Source organism: Amphibalanus amphitrite, unplaced genomic scaffold (genome assembly GCF_019059575.1).
Source record: "Amphibalanus amphitrite isolate SeventyFive unplaced genomic scaffold, NRLGWU_Aamphi_draft 000143F_arrow, whole genome shotgun sequence".
Lineage (NCBI taxonomy): Eukaryota > Metazoa > Arthropoda > Thecostraca > Balanomorpha > Balanidae > Amphibalanus > Amphibalanus amphitrite.
This window is the reverse complement of record NW_024881638.1, coordinates 900,358-920,343: the sequence shown is the minus strand read 5'-3', so window position 1 is coordinate 920,343 and position 19,986 is coordinate 900,358. Positions and strand designations below refer to the sequence as shown.

Here is a 19,986-nt window from a genome sequence, read left to right as displayed (position 1 = left end):
GCCGTCGGGAGCTGTGGCAGCCGCGGGGAGCCACGGCCGAGCCTCCCCCGCGCCGTGCGTCGATACCACCGACCGCAGAACAATGCCCGCCTGATTGGAAAACGAGAGTGAGGCGAATGGCGCCGCTCGAGCGCATAATTACCGGCGATGGACCGGCGCAAAACCAGCTCTGGACGAGCGCTGGACGCTGGCCGGGCATTCCAGCGCTGGGTCGGCATCATAAACCATCATCTCGCAAACCTAGAGCGGTGACCGACCAGCAAGGAATAGCGGCCAGCAAGGAATAGCGGAAGCGGCCTCAGCCGATAGGGAGGTGACTGCCGGCACTAGATGGGTTGGCATTGAGAAAATTCGACGGAAACTTGCCTCACTGCCAGAAATTATTCACTTTCCATTTCGTCTAATGAAAGAAGATCAGAAATAATCTCGCTAATTAGACAGCATGCAAAGAATGTATGCAATAACTGTCTTGTAACAGTGATAATTTCAATCTCCCTATTAATTTCACAGGAACAATGCGAATCAGACATGCATAAAGTTCTTGCCTATTTTTCCACCTTGCTCAATAGCGTTTCGCACGGGCCTCGGGCCTCGGGGCGGCAGGTGGGAGCCAGGAGGGTGAAGAGGCGTCCGGCCGTCCCTTCCGCGGGAAGTTGGTCATCCGATGCCCACGCCAAGGAAGCCGCTGGGTGCTGACGGGCGGCGACCCGACCCCGTGTGTCTGGAGCGACGTCCGGTGGCATCGACCTGTGTTCAGTGCACCCGTCCTCAGGACCCCGAATTCACTCCCTCGCTCCCCGACGTCCACAGATTCAGGTGACGCTGCTCTCAGCAGCCTCAGGTGAACCACCTGACACCTGCCGTCTCGGTCACACGGTCAACCACAGATCCCAGCAGTCGGGCCTCGAGTTACCTGCCCGCGGTGCTACTTGCACGCTAACCATGGGAGACAACGCCGAATCCATGAGAGTCGCGTTACAGTTTCCGTGTCCTTGTGCCTTTCTTCTCACCAGACCCACCGGAGGCACCGCGTCCGGCCGAAGGACCCAGTCGAGAATAATGGACGACCATGAACCGAGCATGTCCGGCAGACAAGGACCTCGGGCTGGGGCCAGCAGTGAAGCAGTTCAAACGGCGAAACAACAGCAAATGTGACACTACTTATATGTACAGGGTGATTTTTTTTACTTGTTAAAAAGTAATGAGGTTTAGTGGGGTTAAAATGCAAATATATATTGTAAAATTATATACCAGCATGACGAGCATTCTGGGACATTTTGATTTCATGCAGACACGATGTAAAGGAACGACCATCGTGTATTTTACTTGTGCTTGAAGTTACCCCCTCTCTCACCGACACGAATCAGCCCGCCTGAGCACGTGTTGAACAGCACCATGGACTCCCATGCTCATTAGGCGGAATGAAAAGACTCCTATCACCCATTTTCAGCTCTGCCAGATATTTCCAATGTTTTCTTGTTATATCTGCCATACCTGGGTCCAAAAACTAGAAGTCTAGAAAGTGCAGGTCGAGGATTTTGGTACTGGCGGCCCTGGTGGTGTCTGATTCGCTGTTTTTTGTTTCTCCCTGAAGACTGATTCTTCAGAGGCTGCACATACGCCAGATGGACCGTTTGAAGGTTATTTATGACTACAAGCTTGTTCGTGCATTAGTTAACGTCTTTCTCAGGTATCTCCTTAATGATCGTAGGTGCTTCGAACTGCCTCAATGCTTCAAAATCATCGTTTTGGGTCGTTCCTTACTGAACGGCGGTGGACCATGCGTGCCCGATTGGTGGGACATTTTCAGGCCCCATTGGGGCCGAGCCCTTCGGTTAAAAGGGACAAATCATGACACCATACAAAATGTCCCAGATTTATCTATCACGTGCATTGCTTTTTTGCACAATATTTTTCGATTTAGGGACCACCATTGACGTTTACTTTTTAACAGTTAAAAAAAAATCACCCTGTAGAAGCTAAAGCCCGAGAATCGCACAATCGAGCACATTGATTGCGTCCACCAGCATCTGCCGCGAGTCACGCTCTAACGTTACGCATCACGGATCGCCAGGCACCGTGTGACAGTCATAACTCGGAAATCCGTTACCCCGGTTCCGTTCGTCATCCAAAAGACACAGTCGCTAATCGCTATATATGGCCGCGTTTGTGATATATGGAATACATTATACATGCTCATTGTTCACGCTATTATTACAACAAAATAAATCGTTATATTAGGCCGTCTTATGAAATAAGCATTGTGCATGAGAAGCAGCATATGTATGCCGTTATCAGCACAATACCGAAAACTCTTGTTTCAGTGAGAAAAAAACAGAAACCGCGAATTTTCATGCGAATTGCAAGCTTCTTCCAACGTGGTCGAAAGTTTTCCGAAGGCGAGTCTAGCAGAAGCTCGTTGAAACTATGTTGTAAACCGGTATCTGGACAATATCACGGTACGACATCAGGAGCTGAATGTGAACATGGAATGCATAATGAGACGTTTACTGACTCATGACCCAGTATGGCAAGCTGCACTGACAGGGACTCGGTGGTTCGCTGCTGCACTGCACGTGCCAGGAGAGGGTGCCACACGACAGCCATTGTGTCACTCCGATCTACGCCGGATCCTCACCGGGCCAAGGCGAGTGCCAGACACGCCGAATTCATATCATTAGCATACAACGCAAAGTCGCAACACATGGCGCAACTGTCAAAACCTCACTCCAGACATCAGTCAGCCAAGAGGGCCAAGAGGTCTGCATAAATCGGACGTCCAGAGATGTTATAGAGCTTTCACGTGTTGTCACTGGAGGGCAGGACAATCGCATGAACGGGGTTAGTGAGCATCTGAGAGTCAATGCTCGAACGGGTGACGGCATAGCTGTCATTCTCAGCGGGTACCGAACATGGCTGGAGCCTGTCACGTACGGAGGGAGCCTGTCGAGAGACGACCGAGTTCCGAGCCATCCATCAGAGCGGCCTTTAAAGAGCTCGTCTGTCATCTCTGAGAATGGTTTGTCTGGGCGGTCTGTCCATCGTCTGGGCGCTTCTTGTGTGCGTGAGATAGCGCACGTCTCACAACAAAGCAGTGAGCGAGCGCGCCTGCGTGGGAGGTTTGTCTCCGGGTCTGCTTCGGCACTTAGCCAGCAGAGTCCACGGGCCCAGTAGAGCCGAGGGTCGTGGCGGGCCAACAGAACTGGAAACGCACACGCACACAAACACCAGCGCTCGCTCGGGCCGCCCACGCCAGCAGGCAGACGGGCGATGTGTTTGTTTGCTCTGAGAGCGGTCGACGGTCCGGCCCGCGAGGGTCCGTTCCTCGTCCCGCTGCGCCACATAGACTCAGGGCCAGCCACCCCTCACAGCGCACACGCACCTGCTCCTGGGGTAACCCTGCTCTTTGGAGATCTGGGACCGCTAGTCGCGTTCCCATGACAGGAGTCACCTTCACCGTCTGACGACGGACAATCAGGGCACTGCGCCGCTCCGCTCCCCAACCAGTTGTTCAGCCGGTCCTGGCACGTCCGCCAGAGCTTCTTGGTGACGTACAAAGTCTGTCCCCACCTGAATCGCCCCTCCCACAGTCTGGACGACAGCCCGCTCCCCGCTGGCTCAAAGGCTCCTTCAGCAATTACGTCGGCCGTTCGCCGGCGACCAACAATGACCGGCGCCATAGCACCTGCCAAAAGCGGCTGCTGCACCCTCCCCGGCCCGGCCAGACGGGTCTTTAACCCGGCGGCCGCTGGGCCTCCGCGCCACCCGCCGGCCGCTGGGGGGGGGGGCATAAAGTTGCCCCCCCCCCCTTTACTTCTGCGACGATATCGTCGCAACGCGAAGAGATAGAGAAGCGAAACTTTGCACACATCTTCCTGAATACCTAGCCGAGGTTGTGTCCAAATTTGGTGTTGATCCCATTTGAAATGACGTCACAGTGACGTCATATGTGAAATCATAGATTTGCGACTCTCATATTCCTCACGATACATCAGATATATGGGACCGAATATAAAGGACCGATTATTGGTCAGAAGCTAGATGGAAGTGTAGTTAGATGTTTTAGGATGACAGCAGGTGCTGTCTAGTTCATTTACAGTTGAGTTTCATGCTCAGCGTCGTCAGAAACGGTCCATATCGGAAAACGGCAAAACTTTATGACGTCACTGTGACGTCATCTTTGGTGCTACAACCACCAAACTTTTCTCAAACATTGCCTAGGTATTCATTTGAAGCTATGCCAAGTTTCACGTTCGTAGCTCATCAGGTTTCGGAGATATTTCACAAAACGTAAAGGGGGGGCAACTTTATGCCCCCCCCCCCCCCAGCGGCTCGTGGGTTAACTCCGGCTCCGTGACCAGCGGCTGGAGCAGCACCTGCCGCGATCCTCCACTGCTCTGCCGCTCATCCGCTCCTCTCTCCGCACCCTCCCTGACCGCAGGCGCTGCCCGTCTACCCCACCTCTCGCTAGCAGCTCCACGACCCGGGCATGACCTTTTCAGTCCGCAGCATAAAGCCCTGAATCAACTCGCGGTATCCAAAGCGGCGGAAACACAGCTTCAGCACGCATCTGCGCGCGTCACTACCACTCGAAAATTCCCCGTCTCGGACCGGGCTGGTCTGAACCCGCCGAGTCGGTCGGCCGGCGGCAGTGGCCGGCCTTGGCACCTCTGCAAAACGAGTCTGCCAGCGGCCGGGCGCCGGCCGGCCCAGCCGTAAAAATCCACAGATCTGACGGCCGATGTGTGGCAACCATAAGTCTCCGGGTACTCGTGGTTTCAGGGGCGTTCGGTGGTCGCGCCGGTGGCAGCAGTTGCAGTGGCAGACGCGATCAGATGAGCGATCGCCCCAATTGACCTGATACGTGACTATGGGTCATCAGGCTTCAGGGGTTTTAACAGGAACGGTAACGGGGGCACAGAACACGCCCTGTGAATCGATGCCAAGTTTGCGACATGCAGAAATCCAGATACCTATCAGTGATTCAATTACATCTACCCCGCGCCTTTGTGACGTGGCTGGAGATCCGGTGCGATTCTCAAAAACATCTACCGATTCGTCAACACCATGGCTCAATACCCTGCAAGCCAGAGGGGTTGCATTCTTTTAAACCGGTCTTTCGTTTGTTCCTCCCACATTGCTCACGGTGGCGCGAGCGCTCAAACAGGTCTCTGCATGTTGACGATTGCACCACCCCGCCATTCAAACCCGGTCTACTCTTCACCACTCATTCCGTATCCTCGTCCAGATCAGGACGACAGAGTCTCTCCGCGTCGCCAACCCCCACCGCGACGGTTATGCCTTCCGCGCCGCTGCCGCCGCCGGGGTAGGCGCGTGACGAACATAATAAACAGCCGACAAAGCCGCCTGGCGCCCGGCGGACATCTGCATCAGCCACTCGTCAGAGCGGATACTGGAGGCGACGCATCGCGGCCGCACTGTCGGCGCGCCGCCGCGTGCGAAGCCGGCGCTTGGCGTAAAAAGGCGCCGGAATGCTGGCGCGTCCGGTCAGCGCTCGCGGTGCGGTGCGCCGGGGCGCTGACCGGCTCCGCGGCGTCCCCCGCGGCGGCGCCCGCCGCAAACCGCCCTCATCCTACCCACTTACCTTCTCTTTGTTGTGCGGCTTGGTGATGCGGCTCTTGGGGATGATTTTGCCGGCATACACCTTGTTGTTGGTGAGATCAGTGAGCTCGTGGACCCTGGCAAAGCCGCCCTGAAACACACAGAGAAAACACAATTAGATCGAGTAAACACCACGCCGCTCAGTAAGCCGACACCCGCGGGCGACACAGACGCGGCGGCCGCCGGACGACAAAGGGATGGTTGTGTTATGTTGTGCGGGGGCGTCACTGGCCGCGGGCAATCATCTCCGCCGTGATCAGGTGGTCGGCGGGCGGTGGTCGGTCGGCGGTGGACTATCTGCGAGGTCATCTGGCCCCGGGCTGCGGCGGCGCGGCACCTCACACGCCGGTGGAGCGCCCGCCAATCGGCCGCAGTGAACGAGCTCCCTGGGGCCGGTCCGTACCACCGCCGAGGGAACGGGTAAACGGTGAGCGGCGCGGCTAGCAGCGGCGAGCGGCGGCTCCGGACATGCCAGGGCCCAAGGCCGGGGGCGGCGGCGGCTGGCCGGCAGTCTGCGGCGCCGCCAGCAGCCGCTCGTCCGTCATGGCCCATGCTGGAAGGTGCTCAGTGACCGGCCGATAGTGTCGCTCAGCAGGCCCTGGCCCGCGCCGAACCCGTGTCCGGCCCGCGCCCGGTCGCCGCCGGGTCGTGACAAAAACCCGCGCGGCGACCGCCCGCGGCTCGCGCGATGTTCCCACGCCACCCGCGCTGCCTGCGCCACCACTGTCGACGGCGGCAGATGCGGCGGGATAGCGCTCGGGCGGCGGAAGCAGTGCATGGACCGTTGACCGGCGGGCGTGACCGTCACGACATCGCCGGGCGATGACAAACGGTCCACCGGCTGACCGCCGCGCTCGACTGCGTCAATTCGACTCGATTCGAATCGAGCCGCCGTCGGCCCATCCACGTCCAGCGTGGTCGTGACGCCGGACGCCGCTTCAATACGGCGGCTGATCACCATGAAAAGGGCTCGGCCTCGACTACTGCATCCACCGCCGCTGCCACCGCCTCGGTTCAAATTAACTCTGGCCAGGATTGATGCCGCCTGTCGCTGCCGGAGACCACGCGAGCACGATCCAGCGATCGGACGCCTTCGCGGCAGCCGGCGTGGTAATTGGCTCGCCCCAGCCCTGTGCTGTCGACCTATGTTGCTATGCCGCGGGCGAGTGGCCGAGATGCCCGTAGGCATGAGGCTGCCCACGACGAGCATGGTCCCCCTCCCTCCTCCCCCCCCCAAGACACTAACAGTGACCGGGTCTGATTATATGGCGGCTAGCAGCTGTTGTGGATCTCCAAAGAGGCGAGATGGGGACCTCTGACGCACAGCAGGTCACACCTGCCGCCATTGCGCACCTTTTGTCTCGGTAATTATAGTGGCGGGATGATCGCGGCGCGTAATACGCCTCCTTTTCAGCCGGAGTTCGCACCACATCCGGTGATCAAGTCATTAAATCAAACCCCAAAGCCAGGTACACAGACCCTTCTAGTTGGGTCCGAAGGGGCGGGACAAAAACAAGGGCTATTGGAGGTGAGTTGGCAACCCAAACACGTATCCACACGCCCTATCAATACGCTGTGATTTCAACAGTTTATGACCCACACGACCACTAGTTTAACTGCCATCATGCATCATGCATTTGCGTTCAACTATCAAAGTGATCCGAGCTGCCGTTGTGAAACTTAAATAGCCACCGTTGCTTACAAAATCACCCTTCCGTACAACATAATCCTTACCGCGATACAATCAACCAACACAGCGCAGGCCACGCACGCAACATAGAGCGCGAATCCCGCGTGTACCGACTGCCATCATCTATCATAGCCTGCGCGATGTCCTCCTCGCCCTCGCGGTCTGTGACCTCGCTCGGTCTCCTATCCTCCTCCATCTCGCTCCCTATCTCCTCCATCCCTCTCCATCCCTCCCCGTTCCACCGCAACCACCGACCGTCGGGCACATAGACGCGCGTGCAGGGCCGCCTCGACATACCTCTGGCCCGCCCGACCGGGCACAAACATCCCTGGCGTCCGGTCGGGACGGCCGGCGCCGACTAATAGCGCATTCTCAACTCGCCGGGTATGAATATGGATGAACAATTAGCGGGCGCCCGCGCGTCGAATGTAGATCTGTGCGTTGAACAGTTCGGCGTTTGAAGAGGTTCGATGATGAATGGGAGATAAATCAGGCAGTGACCATTGTCCAAGTTATATTCACTGATTGGTTGATTTGGAGTGATCACTAACCCATTACACTGATATTACAATCATTGGCACCACTTCCTTACCGTCATCATCATCATCGCCCACATCATCATCATCACTGCCGCCATCCCCGACACATCAGCAGACGTCACCGGGACAGCGGAGCATGATGCCACATCAGCAGCGGCGTGCTGAGTTGCAAATCTGCCGCTCCACTGGACACACAGGGGAACGCCAAATGGACAGCAGGCGGGCCACAGAGCTCCGCCGACCCAGAGAAGGCTCCCAGTCAGGCCTGGCCGCCCGCCTACAATGCTCCGTCGCCCTCCGCCTTCTGAGCGCCCCGCTTCAGACCAAAGGCGGTGACGTCAGACAAGCGGACGACAGAAGAAATGGAGTCCACTTTCCTCCGCCCGACCCGCGAGCACACGCCACACGCGCCGCACAGATGAAAGCCGAAGATTGGCTTCTCACGGAAAGCGTTCACTTGTTTGACGTTAGCAGACAGAACGTTCCTCTTGTCTTACGCTCACGACTTTCGCCGGTCTGTGCGACTGACACGCGAGGCAAATCAACGGATACCCACGCGCAACCGAACGGAAGGAAACCCACGCACAGTCGTTCACAATCAGCCCGACAGTCGATTATCATCGCCGACAGGCGATTATCGTTCAGTAATCTCTGAAGGTGCAACCCGATCCCCAAGATCAGCGCGCCCTCATCGAAGATCGCACGTTTGTCTTTAGCACGATGCGTCAATCAGCAGTCACGTTTGCATCGGTGAACAACAGGTCACCTTACATCAGCTCAGCGTGGTTCGATAAGCCCCAGTCCGGCTCGCTTCACCTCAACTCGGCTCAGGTTAGCTCGAATCGACTTGGCTCAAATCCGTTCCAGATCGGTACGGGCCACGTCGGTTCGGGAGGCGTTATATCCGGCCACGCGGCACGCCGGCTCTGACCGCTCGGCACCGGGTCACGCGAGCGGCGGGGTCAGAGCCCCCGGCGTGGCGTCCCAGTCACGACTGACACGCCGCCCAGACGGCCTATCACGACCGGCACCGGGTGGGAGAGGAGCCGGGGAGCGGGCCGAGGCTTACCCGGGGAGGTGCCGAGCTTACCAGGGTGGATTCCAAGTATGGTCATCAGTCGCTTCTCACAAACCTGGCATCCAAACTCCACGGCCACCGAAAGCTGGCCTTGAAATTCACAGGAATATTTCTTTAGAGGAATTTTTAATAATGGACACATCGGCAGTTCATTATCGTTTTATGACCACGTTTTAGGGATTTTTCACTCATGCCTGGCATTGTGATGGGCTCTGGCATCCATTCTATTGTATGTAGATGCACCGATCATATCGTGCAAAAACGGTCGAATCTTGCAGCAGCAACAAGCGACTGCCGCCAATCTGACGACTACACAAGAGTCCTGCACAGGCGACGTGTCTCCCTGCCGTCTTCTTTTGTGTTACATTCCGTTTCCGTTTCCATCCAGTCTCCGTGCAGCAAAACAGCCAGATTATGATCAGCGCTGTCGCTGCTCCAGACAGGCGCACGCCGGAACGGGGGGTCCGGTCGTCAACGCACCAACGCTTCAACAAACCTCAGACCAGCCAACCAGCGACCGGCGCGCCCAGACATCCACCCATCCCGACAAGTCGTAGCATTTTTCAACTGCTTAATGACCGAGCGCCCTTTAAATGAAGCGCAAAGGTCATCTGTAGAACAATGGCTCGTCCGCGGCACTCAGTGCAGAGCGCTGGATCGAGAATATGAAGGAGCCAACAGGCGATAACGAAGCCCAAAGAAACAAACCATGTATCAAAGGAAGTCCGTCCTTCAAACGATAGCTGAACACCCAGCGTAAAAGGGCCTAAAGCGACTCCCATGTTAGAACACTGAGGTGGCGACGTTTACCCGTTTTTACATCAACACGGCGGCGCCGGACTGGCAGATTCATCACTTGGTCCATAAATCTGGCGCCCCATCCTTCCAGGCAGGTCGACAAAAAACTCATAGAAGTCTCATAGAAGCTGCTCGGCCCATCTGTCAGGGGCCGACAGAGGAGACAGATAATCACGGCGACTTGCTGTGTCCGCCCCGAAACTAGCGACTAAATTTATATCTAAGCGGTGGCGCACCATCCACAAAGGGATTTTCGAGAGTTGTTCTGTGGTCGCGATAAGAGTGTCACACTGGATGAAGGCGAGCGAGGGTAAAAAAATATATTACTTTTGTGTAAACGATATCGAGATGGCTCATTTCTGCATTAAAAAAAAAAAAATGCGCTGGCGAAAGGATATGATACAAAGAATGTTGTGATTAGTGTGCAACAAAATAACAAAAATTGGGAATGGTATCATTTTTAGATCCGGGCGAGCTGATTACAGAAGTTTCAAAGGAAAGGCCGGCATGCCTAACACATGTGTGCCTCTCTCCTCTCCTCAAACAAGTCGCGCGTTTCCGCAACAGAACAACCAGCTGGTTTCAGTTTCTCACCACCCCTCCCAAACGGGCCGTGACCGTCATGGTAAGGAGCACACCCACTAGCTACCGCCCCAGTTACCATCCGGCGCGTCACAGTGTGAGGCACCATCCTCCAGGGAGGAGTGAATTAGTGGTCGCGGCCTGCGCGCCTCTCATTCCGGGGGACCACCCCCGCTGAGAGGTCCAGCCGACTTTCTGGAGCCCCATGGCACCCCGCTGTGTGAGTCGGGTGCGCACTCCCTCCCTCTATCCTTCCCGGTCTCCCTACAAACCCTCACCCCACGCCACCCCGCCCCCGTCCCGTCCCGTCCCGTTCCGCCCACACAAATGTCAGCAAAGCCGTGTGCTCATGGCAGCGTTCTCGGCAAAATGCACTCGATAAGAGCCCGACCGATAAGAATGAATGCGGCGGCCACGCTCAGCGACCGGCCAATCTCGGTCGTCAGTGGACCGCGGAAGACGGATCGCCGTTCGACCAGCCGAGGAAGAGCGATCGAGACGTCCTTCCGACACAGGGCGGCGGCCGGGCGGGGAGCATCCGTGACCGGTCACTACCCGCATCGTCCGCCCACACCGCCCGAACCGTGGGACTCGGCGCGGGGCACGACAGACCGGTGCCGAGAAGGCTCCTCAGACAGGTGAAAAACAAACGTCGGACCGGTTCTGCGCTAATTGCTGACGAGTGCTGTCGAGACGGAGCCGGAGGGGCGGTCGATGACAGCGCCCCTGGCGGCGGACACTGGCAGCACTCACGGCGGTCACGACGCTGTGCTGGGGAGCAGTGAAGCGGCACCGCCACTCTGAAAGGTCACGGCCGGACGCGCCGCCACCGCCGCGACCGCTGCGTTTCCGTGCCAGCGGCGATCTCAACGCAACGCTCCTATTCCGGCGCGGGGTGAGCTTTTTGCTCGCGCCGTTTCCGGATGACCCGTCCCTCAAATGCGGCGCTCCTGACGCAGCGGCGTCGAATGGCGGCGCTTCAGGCGCGGTGCCGGTGTCGGATGGCCCTCATCACGTGACCCCGGGTCCGTGGGCACCGTGAGAACCCGTCCTTTGTCCGTCGCAGTCGACCGGCCGCCGTAAAAACGGTCCGGCCACCACACATTTGCATGGAGCGGGAGGCAGGGCGTTGACGATTTCTTAATTTCGGGTTCGACGCCTGGCGCCTGGACGAGCAGGGGGCAGACGCATAATTTCTGCTCCGCCCAGCGTTCTGAAATTCCACCGCTCCAGATTACTGGTCCCGGCCATCATAAATTTCCACACTAACAAGGTCAGAAACAAACGGAATGTTAAAAGGGTATCCCCTGGCACCTTCGAGGATGATTAAACACTGGAAATGATGATTGGGGGCGTCTGAACGGGTAGTCAAACAGAAAATTGAGCATTGTCTCGCATCGAACGCCAACAGATTTGTTGGCGTTGGTTTTTTAGTGATTGGGGAATGACCTCAGGGCACGTGAGGTGACGCCAGAAAGTGTCCAGTCACCACCGAAACGCATGCCGATTTCTCGGGCCCGTCGATCTTTCACGGGTAATTCCAACAACCCTTGCCCAACTCGCCAACGTCCTAAGCTGTCCCAGTAATGACCAGACCACCACGAAATTCCAACACGGTCGTCCGAAAACGCAAAAAAGCGGGCCAGTAAATCCATCGAGAGAAACTAAGCCCGTCCGCCCTTGATCCCACACAGGGAGAAGGACACCCAGCGGCCAGGCGGGCTGCCAGCGACGGCGCCGTTTGAACATTGGCCACGAGCCAACCACCCCAGACGTCGCGGACAAATCGAAGGCGACAGCCAGTAATCCTCTCGACTGAGAGCAGCCAAACACGGTCAAACAGAGAGCCGTCCAAATCCGACGACGATTCCTCTACAGGGTCACGCGTCGACAGAGAATTCAAAACAACCAGTCCACGACACGTGCTGGTTGGGTCACAGGGTAGGGGTAAGGCGGGACCAAGGGGGTGACGCGTCACGTGGGCGAGCAGCTACGCCCCTGACGTGCCGAACACGCCACGTGGCGACAAGACACGGGTTGACTGACACGCGTATGCGTGACTGCGTGTGGGGGGGGGGGGCGGCGCCCGCTCTTCGTGCCGCAGGGCAGTGAGCGATACCGATCCAACAGCGTCGCGGACACCGCCCCGAACACGGCCGGCCTTCCTTTTACATACGCTGTCAGATGGAGCATCGGCAGCTCGCTCAGACACGCTCCAGGGATTACTAATGACAGAGCTCGCAGCGCAGCCCCGTTGTATTTCACGCTACTAGTAATTTCGGCGGACTAAGGAGTCATTCACATAGATTCGTCCCAGTCCTCTGGAATACAAAGTGATCAGAAAAGGTTCAATCACAGGTTCGCTCAGAATTCGTTAAGAATACCGGCCAAGGACCTAGCATCAGCAGCACGACCCGTGGTGTTGAAGTAAGAAAAATATGACACCGAAACGGCCCGAGCAACGGTTTGCAGTTCAGCGTTGTGCGACTGAAATCAGGACCGAAACAATGTCCGACAGTAAAGCACTCAAGATAAAACAAATGGAGAAAGCAGTCGCCACGGACGGCGGACTGAGACAGATGAGCTAAGCGACCCCACACTGCGGGAGTCATTCACAGGGCGAGGGCGAGGGCGAGGAGGGTAGCGGCGTAAGGGCAGAAAGAATAGCACAAATGGGACGGGGCACACAGACGCGGGACATACCTTTAAAACAAAAGACGGCGAAAAAGCAGAAGAGGGTGGAGACGATGATATCCGATACACCCGTCACGGATATCTTTATTCGTAAGCCTTGCAGCTTTCCCCGTCACAGGCCTCCCATCTCTGGCACGCGGCCACTCATTCAGTCTTCCAGCCCGACGTCTGGCCGCTGTCCATAATAATTTAGCTGACCGGCACGTCTCACGCAGTCGCCTCGGGCTCGCCGGCCATCCATCCCTGCCGACCCCCGGCAGACCATCAGCTGCCGGCCCCAAGGCCCCGACGTCCAGCCAGGCGGACAGCCGGTCGTCGCCGTCGCCGCCGGCCGGAGCGCACTGGAAGCGTTCAATTAGTGGCCATTTCGACCGGCGAGGCCGGGCCAACCGCCGCCATCCGCTCCCGTTCTGCTGCAGGTGGTGGCGATCGCACCATGAAGTGGCGTCTAGCGGAGGTACGGTACCAGACATGGCACATCCGTGCACGATGTACACCCGGGTACCCCCAGCGCGATGAACGAACTTTGCTCCCCAGCGGACCTCACAGGATGCGATTAGGTCCTTGATGACTCTCGGCTCTCGTCTATCGGCTCTAGGTTCCCAGCTTCAGGGAATGCTCCCGTAAGCTCTCGGTGGGTGGCTCATAAAGGTACCCGCCGAGCATGACCGAGCACAGTTCATCGATAGCGCGCACAGCCGGCCGGCCCGTGGTTCCGCCAGATCACCGAACATCTGCTTTTAGATCTGTAGCGGAGATGATCGAGCGCTGGCCGTTCGATCTGAGCACCGTATCGGACCGCTATTCGGGAGGCCAGCAGAGGACCTGGCGGCGACACGCAGTCAACAAACGAGCGGGTCGCTCTGGGCCCGAACGGCGGCACGGCAATCGATACAGACGCGCCGGGCGAGGCTGAGATAACGGGGCGGTGAAGGCGGCGCCGCCGCCATCCCAGATAGGCGAACTACCTAGCCGGCGAGCTGAAGACCGATAAGAAACGGACGGACAGATGCCAACACGTTCCTGATTTGGAGCATCCATCTCAGCAAAGGAGAAAATATATCACTCAGAGGTTGACAGCTACGACGTCCTTTATGAGAGGAAGAAGCGATGACACAGGCTGACTTGATCACCGTTTCATTTTCATTTTATCAAAAATAGTAGATTCAATCACATCAGCATTCATGGGAACTGCATTCGAAGCGCCGGAGGCAATCTCCGCCCCTCTCCGACGGGAACTGACATCTGGCATCAAAACTGCCGCGACCAACTGTACCCTTCACCACATTTCCCTCAGGAACTAGCGCATGTGTCGGTCCAGACAGACGTCACGCCTGAGCATAGGCGTAGGAACAGGGGGGCCAGGTGGGCAAGTGCCCACCCACTTTTCGAGGTGGGGGGGCCAACCATGTGTTTTGGCCCACCCACTTTTTACTCGAGGCCCCTCGTCTCGATTTGAGAGGACGTCGTCACCTTCCAGAATAAACAAACTCCGTAAAAATAAGTTCCACGAATCCCCACGCACGGACTCCAAGGGGCCGTGATGGATCCAAGGAGGCCCTCTGTTCATACTTGTCAGTCGAAGCCCCTGAGACTGATGGCCTGAGAGGCCCTAGTGGATCTGAGGAGGCCCCAATATCCACACTGGTCTGGGGAGGCCCCTGACACTGGCAGTCTGGGAGGCCCCTCTATCCACACTAGTCAGATGTCTGAGACTGGTGGTCTGGGAGGCCCCTCCATCCACACTAGTCAGAATAGGCCCCTGACACTGGCGGTTAACCAGTCTAGCCGAGGCCCCCTACCCTCACTAGTCAGAGGAGGCCCCTCTATCCTCAATAGTCAGATGAGGCCCCTGAGATTGATGGTCCGGGATGCCTATCCATCTACACTGTAGTCAGAGGAGGCCCCTGAGACTGATGACCTGAGAGGCCCTTATAATCACACAAGGCAGAAGAGGCCCATGAGACTGATGGACTGAGAGGCCCTTCTATTCATACTGGCCAGAGGAGACCCCCAAAACTTTCGGTCTAGGAGGTCCCTCAATCCGGCACCAGCCAGAAGAGTCCCCTGAGACTGATGGCCTGGGAAGCCCTTATATTCACACTAGGCAGAGGAGGCCCCTGATACTGATGGTATGAGAGGCCCTCACATTCACACCAGTCAGAAGAGGCCCCTGAGGCTGATGGCTGTGAGGCCCTTCTGTTCATATAACTGGCCACTGGAGGCCCCTGAAAGCGGTGGTCTGGGAGGGCCCTCTATCCGCACTAGTCAGAAGAGGCCCCTGAGACCGATGGTCTGAGAGGCTCTTATATTCATACTGGCCACAAGAGGCCCCTGAGACTGATAGTCAGAGAGGTCCACTCCTAATGAATCTGAGGGGGCCCTCTATCCACATTTACACTTTTCTAGGGAGGCCCCCGAGACTGATGGTCTGAGAGGCCCCCTTTTATTTATACTGTCCACAGGAGCCCCCTGAGATTAATGGTCTGAGAGGCTCTTCTATTTATACTAACCAGAGGAGGCCCCTAGGATTGATGGTCTAACAGGCCCTTCTATTTATACTAGCCAGAGGAGGCCCATGAGACTGATGGTCTGAGAGGCCCTTCTATTCAAACTAGGCAGATGAGGCCCCTGAGAATGATAGTCCGAAGAGCCATGCGGCGGCAACTGGCCGTGGCCATATTACGGCTCGGTAGGGCCCCACAGAGCTCATGAGAGCACCTCAAGGGCTCCTAAGTAGACACGCTTATCCCCATAAGGATGCCACGCCGGCTTCTGAAGGCTCCTTGTAGGCATCTAAGGGCCCTTTCCGGCCTCTAACGGCTCCACCCGCCTGTGATGGCTCCACGCCAGTGTTTATGAGCGCCACACAGCGGCGCCTTTGAGGGTCATACTAGTGTCTCTTAGGGCCCTATATCGGTGGCTCTGGGGCCCCACACCGGCGCCTCTGTGGGCCACCACACCTGTGCATCTCAAGGCTCTATAGGTACATTTGAAGGACCCACGCCGACACCTCTGAGGGCCCCACACCAGTATCTCGGAGCTCTGAAGGCCCCCAGTGACTCCGAGGACTCACCGGCTCCTGAGAGCACCATGTTGATGTCTAACGGCTCCACAAGGCCACTGAAGGCACCACACAAGCTCTCACTGAGCTCTAATGTCCATGTACCGGCCTCTGAGCGATTTAACCCTCGCATGTGTAGGCGGGGTCGGATGGACCCCCCCCATGGTTTTTCGCGAATAACTCGCGTAAAAAGCGGCCGATCGCAACGAAACTTTCAGTACCCTCACATTGATCAATTTTATACCTACCCTGAAAATTTCATGACCCTGACCCAAATGACCTTTGACCTCTTTTCCGAGACCATGTTTGGCCGGAATCGCGATTCTGCTTATGTCGGCTCGCATTAGCCGCGCGTTTGCAAGCTTTTCGTGGTTTCAAACGTTCAAACATGTGATTTGATGTTGCTTCCATGCATTAGGGTGGATGTCAAGGTCACCTGAAGGTCAGTTCAGGTCATTGACCTTTGGTGACCTCGGGTGACCTCGGTTCACTTTTTCGAGCTGTACATGTTTCTAGGCTAGTTTTTGGAGCTGAATTCGAATTTAGCAACCATTTGAACATTTACGAAGTAGTTTTGGTGCCTTCGTAACATGTTACGAAGCTGTCAGAGGTGGTTGACACGTACTACGAATACCCGGCACGATGCCTACTGGTTGACCTGACCTGACCTGACCCGACCTGGTCTAAATGCTTAAAGACATCATCTGTGATAAAAAATAACACGATATTCGTGATCAGCACCCCGAAAAACCCCTAGCAGCTACACTTAACGACTTTCTAACAGGTCCCGATTTTCCCGACTTTGGGTCATTGACCTGACCTGGAAGGTCACCCAATGACCTAGGACCTTAAAATTGGGTATAATCGGCTTCCTCTCGTCACGGGCAACACGCTCGTTTTTTCCGCGAAGCTCTAGCTCGATCAGGGGCCAAACGGCAAGGGGGGGTCCAACCGACCCCCCCCCCCCCTCTACACATTAGAAGCTGGCAAACGCCGCACACATGCGAGGGTTAAGCCAGCGCATTCATAGCTCCACACCAGCAATTGTAAGAGCTTCACACTGAAGTATCTGAGGGTTCCACACCGGTGTCTCTAAGGGCCACATACCGGCATCTCTGAGGGCCCCATACCGGCGTCTCCGAGGGTCCACATCTGGCGGGCACCCATCAGCGACTTAAGGTCCCACACTGTCGACTCCGAGAGCGCCATCTGCGTCTGGGAGGTGCTCTAATCTCTAATCTCTAATCTCTCTAATCTCAGTCTAATCTCTAAGTATAATCTCTAAGAACCACAGCGGCTCCTCCGTACGAAAGATGGGCGTCTGCATGCCAAAGGGGAGCGGTTCTGAGACAGTAGGGCACCTACGTGCAATAGAGGGGCGCCTATGAAGCCCATAGGGGCGCCTCAATGCAAAAGAGGGGCGCCTCTGAAGCCTACATATATGGGCGTCCACATGCAATAGAGATCTGCAGACTGCAATTGATCAATGCCATGGGGCCTGGGGGTGCATTCATAAGAAACAGGAGCGCCGGCATGGCAAAGAGAGGCGCCTTCAAGTGTCCATAAAAGAGAGACGTCTATGATAAGCGCACATTGTATGCCACAACGGGGCGACTGTGGGACACATAGGGATGTCTCTGATGACTATACATAGGGCGCTTATATGCCAAAGAGGGCGCCTATGAAGCTAATGGGGGCACCTGGGAAACGAGGAAGACATTTCTGTAAGGGTTTTCACTCAGTCATGCGCCGTTTGCGGCAAATAGATTCTAAAAAATCGGAGGGGGAATAAGTTTTAAAAATGGTGCGCGGACTTTCCGCACTGTTCGCTTAAGCGGTTGCGCCTCTGGGTACATCTGCCCGAGCTCAGAAGCTAGATTTGGAGGTCATACTTGAAAGCAACCAGCAGGACGAGGCAAAAGTTGGAGGCCCCTGAAAATAGGAGGCCCCCTGGAAAAGGAGGCCCCTTGACAGGGTGGCCCACCCACTTTTCATGACGTTCCTACGCCCGTGCGCCTGAGAGCGGGGCAGAGAGCACAGGCGTTGCTCATTACGGTCCTGCCAGCTGGGAAAGGGATTCGGCTCACCACAGCCGGCGGTCCCGTGCCGCGACTCCGCCCATAATCGGCCGGTTAAATCACCGAGGGGCTGCGCTTTTTGTGCGTCTGCCGCCGTCAGCGCCGCTACCAACCCCACCATCGACGTTCGACAGCCTGACAGCCCGGGAAAGGGTAACGGGATGACGCAGCTTATCGCTGACTATCGTGATTCAAACCAATCTGGGATATTCCTAACGTGGAGACCTATGATGAATGTTTGCTTCCCGATCGGCAGTGGTGTCTCAACCCCAGTGGCTGCTGTCTGCATCCCCGAACAGATGTGAGGTAAACTCACTGCACACTGAACAGCTCTTTCATACATCAACACCGCGCCAAGCAGCGCCCGGTCGAACGCAGCCAGTGTAAAAACAAGTAGAAGAACCGCTTTCGCAAGCTGGCTGGTGGTATTATGCGCAGGCGGCGACAGGTGTAATCAGACAATGCAGTCCCTGAGGCGCGAGCACGAGTGTGTACGCGTGAATCGAACAACGCCAGTCACAGCCCCAGGCCTGGCCGCTGTCGTGTTCGAAAAAGTTGACAAGAAAATGCACCGTGTTAACAACTGATCAAAGGGCGCTGCTGCTTGAATGCAGCGCTATTTTCGGAGTGCCCCTCGACTGGCTAACATTGATTGCAGCGCGATCGAATCCCGTTTGGATTCAGTTCGTAATAAAGCCACATATTTGGACACAAGTTCTACCAAAATGACAGGAATGCTTTGGTCTTTTACGTCGTTCGACCTCAACCCACACATGTTGCGTGTGTTTTACATCGGCACAAAACCGACGCATACCAGCGAACAGGAAATCGCAAGCCTGGACTAGAAACGAAAAACCGTCCCATTGTGCCGGTTCACTCGGCCCAGTGGCAGCAAACCACCAGCCCGCTAGCCGAAAACCGCCACCGGGCCGTGTCTGTGAGCTGGTGTGCCGGTCGTGCACGATACGCCCACACCCTAGAGGTTCTCCGCCCGCCCACCACTGACGCCTGGCCGTGTCAGCGCTGCGAGAATGCAGTAAAACAGTCCCGGGGCGGTCACTTCCCACGCCGTTCCCACGCCGCCAGCTTGGCGGAAACCGGCCTGGAGAACCGGCCTGTCCACTTTGAGAAGGTGGTCACCTGGTCCCAGCCACACCGCAGACGACCTGGCAACCCAAGCCCGAGGCGCGTCCTCAACGACTGGGAGTGGCCGTCTTCGCGAGCTTCACAAGCTCCGCCGGGGCTGTGACATCATCGGGTAGGTGCCCTCTGCTGCGGAGGCGCCGGGTGGTCGCGCCGGTGCTCGTCCACGAGCCCTCGAGCCCGTGTCCCTGAGAGAACCCGGCACGACACGACGGCACGCCTGGTGCCGGTTGAGTGCCGCTTGTTTGCATCCTAAGCAGCTGGTCACGAACGGACGGCCAGCTCCGTGGCTGCACGTCACGACCAGCGCCTGATGGGGGCTGACGTACGAGGCACATGACGTATATGGTGTTGGGATGGACTCTGATCAGACAAATCGAGTGCGCGATACACTGACGAGGTCAGGCCGACGACGTGCGAGCGTTGCGATTGTGTCAACAAGATGTCTGTGACAGAAGCCATGAGGAGCTGACCAACGGACCAGCTGGATGAAGGAAATCACACAGCGACGGCTGTCGTTTTGATTGTTGGATTTAAGGATGTTTCAATGACGGGGTTGAAAAGTTAATGGATGCGTTACGAGTTAAATATTGTGCCTATAGCCATAGCTGTTAACTTTTTTCGACTGGCCTGACTCGAGACCCGCTGAGATCTTACAAAGGATTACATGACTCAGTGACTCTCCAGATTCCGGACAT

The 19,986-nt window shown here is 56.6% G+C and overlaps 1 protein-coding gene across 1 annotated transcript in view; it reads right to left on the bottom strand.

The window, feature by feature from the left end:
• LOC122382614 (serine/threonine-protein kinase PLK1-like) overlaps window positions 1-19,986 on the bottom strand; it is an 83,782-nt gene that overhangs the window by 38,177 nt on the left and 25,619 nt on the right. The window contains exon 2 of the mRNA XM_043368172.1: window positions 5,606-5,713. Coding sequence (XP_043224107.1) covers window positions 5,606-5,713 — 108 coding nt within the window. The remainder of the gene's footprint in view (window positions 1-5,605; window positions 5,714-19,986) is intronic.